The 2,001-nt window shown below is 45.4% G+C and overlaps 2 protein-coding genes across 2 annotated transcripts in view; one reads left to right on the forward strand and one right to left on the reverse strand.

The window, feature by feature from the left end:
- BPHL (biphenyl hydrolase like) overlaps positions 1 to 828 on the forward strand; it is a gene marked incomplete at its 5' end in the record, with an annotated part of 32,516 nt that extends 31,688 nt beyond the window's left edge. The window contains 1 exon segment of the mRNA XM_014592920.1: positions 431 to 828. Within this exon segment, the coding sequence (XP_014448406.1) occupies positions 431 to 518 (88 nt within the window).
- Positions 829 to 1,506: 678 nt separating this feature from the next.
- The window catches only part of LOC102503050 (tubulin beta-2A chain-like), a 4,459-nt gene continuing 3,964 nt past the window's right edge, over positions 1,507 to 2,001 (reverse strand). The window contains exon 5 of the mRNA XM_014592921.2: positions 1,507 to 2,001. This exon is cut by the window's right edge and continues 19 nt beyond it. Within this exon, the coding sequence (XP_014448407.1) occupies positions 1,708 to 2,001 (294 nt within the window). The 3' untranslated portion in view covers positions 1,507 to 1,707.

Genomic DNA, 2,001 nt, shown 5'->3' on the forward strand with positions numbered 1-2,001 from the left:
GAAAGCGAGAAATCACCCCCCAGGGGGGATGGTCACACCACAATCCCTTCTCCTCCATTCTCCTCTCGGGATCTTGGGCACGCACGCACGTGCGCCCAGCGTGAGTTCTAAGCCACCGGGTCTGGGACGCGAACCACGGTCGACTACGTGGGAGTCCAGCAACATAGCCATTACGCTAACTGCTGGTTCTTGAGGTGGATTTTTTTTAAGTAACCAACCACTCTTGTCAGTTTTCCAGTCCAGTTCTGGGGTGGCTGGGTTTCACCCTTCTCTGTACACATAGAAGGCTTATACTGTGGCCTTACATTTTCTTCCTAAGAGTTGTCATGGGGGGAAAGGTGGCATTTTTCTCACTTGGGGTTTTTATGAAATGTTGGGAAGGGTTTTTAAATGTGCCATTGATCAACAAGTTTGTTTTTTTCCCCTTTAGGTTGCATCTGATGCCAGAAGGCAAACACAACCTTCATTTACGTTTTGCAGATGAATTCAACAAATTAGTAGAAGACTTCCTACAGTGAAATGTACCTGAAAACATTTGAGACTGACTGGTCCTTGGTACGGGCTTGATCATGTTGCCACCTGGTACAAGATGCCTTTGAAACCCCCTCCCTGGTATCACACCTCCATTTACCACCCACCAGGCTTCCTGGCCCTCTTCTACAATCGGATCCTTATCCAATGGGAATAATGACATTGAAAATAGCCGCTAGCTGTGATAATGACAAAAATTAATTCTGAGTTTTTAACATTAAGTTGGGGATTGTTTCCATTGTCTTAAAAAATACATTTCTGCCACCATCTGCATTCAAATAAATTTTACGTACAATACGTGTAGCATTGGGATCTGCCATTGGCAACATCTGGATTTTAGACTTTTATCTTTTAACTAAGAAGTACAAACGTCACCTGTCTTATTGTTCATAAAGGTCTTGAGTAGGATCCTTGGTTCCACATATTCATAAGGGTATTTGAAACAGCAATAAGGGAAGATGTGCTTTATCTCCAAACCCTTTACAGCTGGATCACTACTGAGAGATTCCTTTACTCTGATATTTTGGGCCAGGAAAGATGAAAAATTACATATTATCATCTCCCTTTACTAAAAGGCTAGAAATGCTGTTCAAAACTGGAAGCAAAAATCTTACATTGCTATTAAAATTAAACCCTAAGGGACCAGCACTTAGCATAATAGCTATGTTGTTGGACTCCCATGTAGCCAACTGTGGTTCGAGTCCCAGATGCGGTGGCTTAAAATCACACTGGGCGCGTGTGCGTGTGTGCCCAAGATCCCAAGAGGAGAATGGAGGAGAAGGGATTGCAGAGTGGCCATCTCCCCTGGGGGGTGATTTCTTACTTTCTGTCTCTCTTTCTGGTGAGCACACACGCCCTTTGGCAAAAATCTATCCAAAAAAAAAATATATATATATATATTAAACCCTGAAACTTGATACTTTCAACGTATTTCACAAAAGACTAAACAGCATTTAATGTGAAAGTAGAAGCCAGTGGGTTTTATACACATGCTTTTATTAGTATAGATATCTGAACAGACAATACTGTCATTTTGAGAGATCCACGTCATCACATCAGTAGTGTGAATTTCAGACACAAACGGACAGAGCAAAACTGAGCACCATAGTATACACATAGACCATGCTGGAGGACGACAGAAGTCCACTAAAGATGCACGATTTACGTGAGAAGTTCTTAGGCCTCGTCCTCGCCCTCCTCCTCCTCGAACTCGCCCTGCTCGTCGGCCGTGGCGTCCTGGTACTGCTGGTACTCGGACACCAGGTCGTTCATGTTGCTCTCGGCCTCGGTGAACTCCATCTCGTCCATGCCCTCGCCCGTGTACCAGTGCAGGAAGGCCTTGCGCCGGAACATGGCCGTGAACTGCTCCGAGATGCGCTTGAACAGCTCCTGGATGGCCGTGCTGTTGCCAATGAAGGTGGCTGACATCTTGAGGCCACGAGGGGAGATGTCGCCCACCGCCGTCTTGCC

The sequence above is a fragment of the Tupaia chinensis genome, unplaced genomic scaffold (genome assembly GCF_000334495.1).
Source record: "Tupaia chinensis unplaced genomic scaffold, TupChi_1.0 Scaffold138812_1, whole genome shotgun sequence".
NCBI lineage: Eukaryota > Metazoa > Chordata > Mammalia > Scandentia > Tupaiidae > Tupaia > Tupaia belangeri.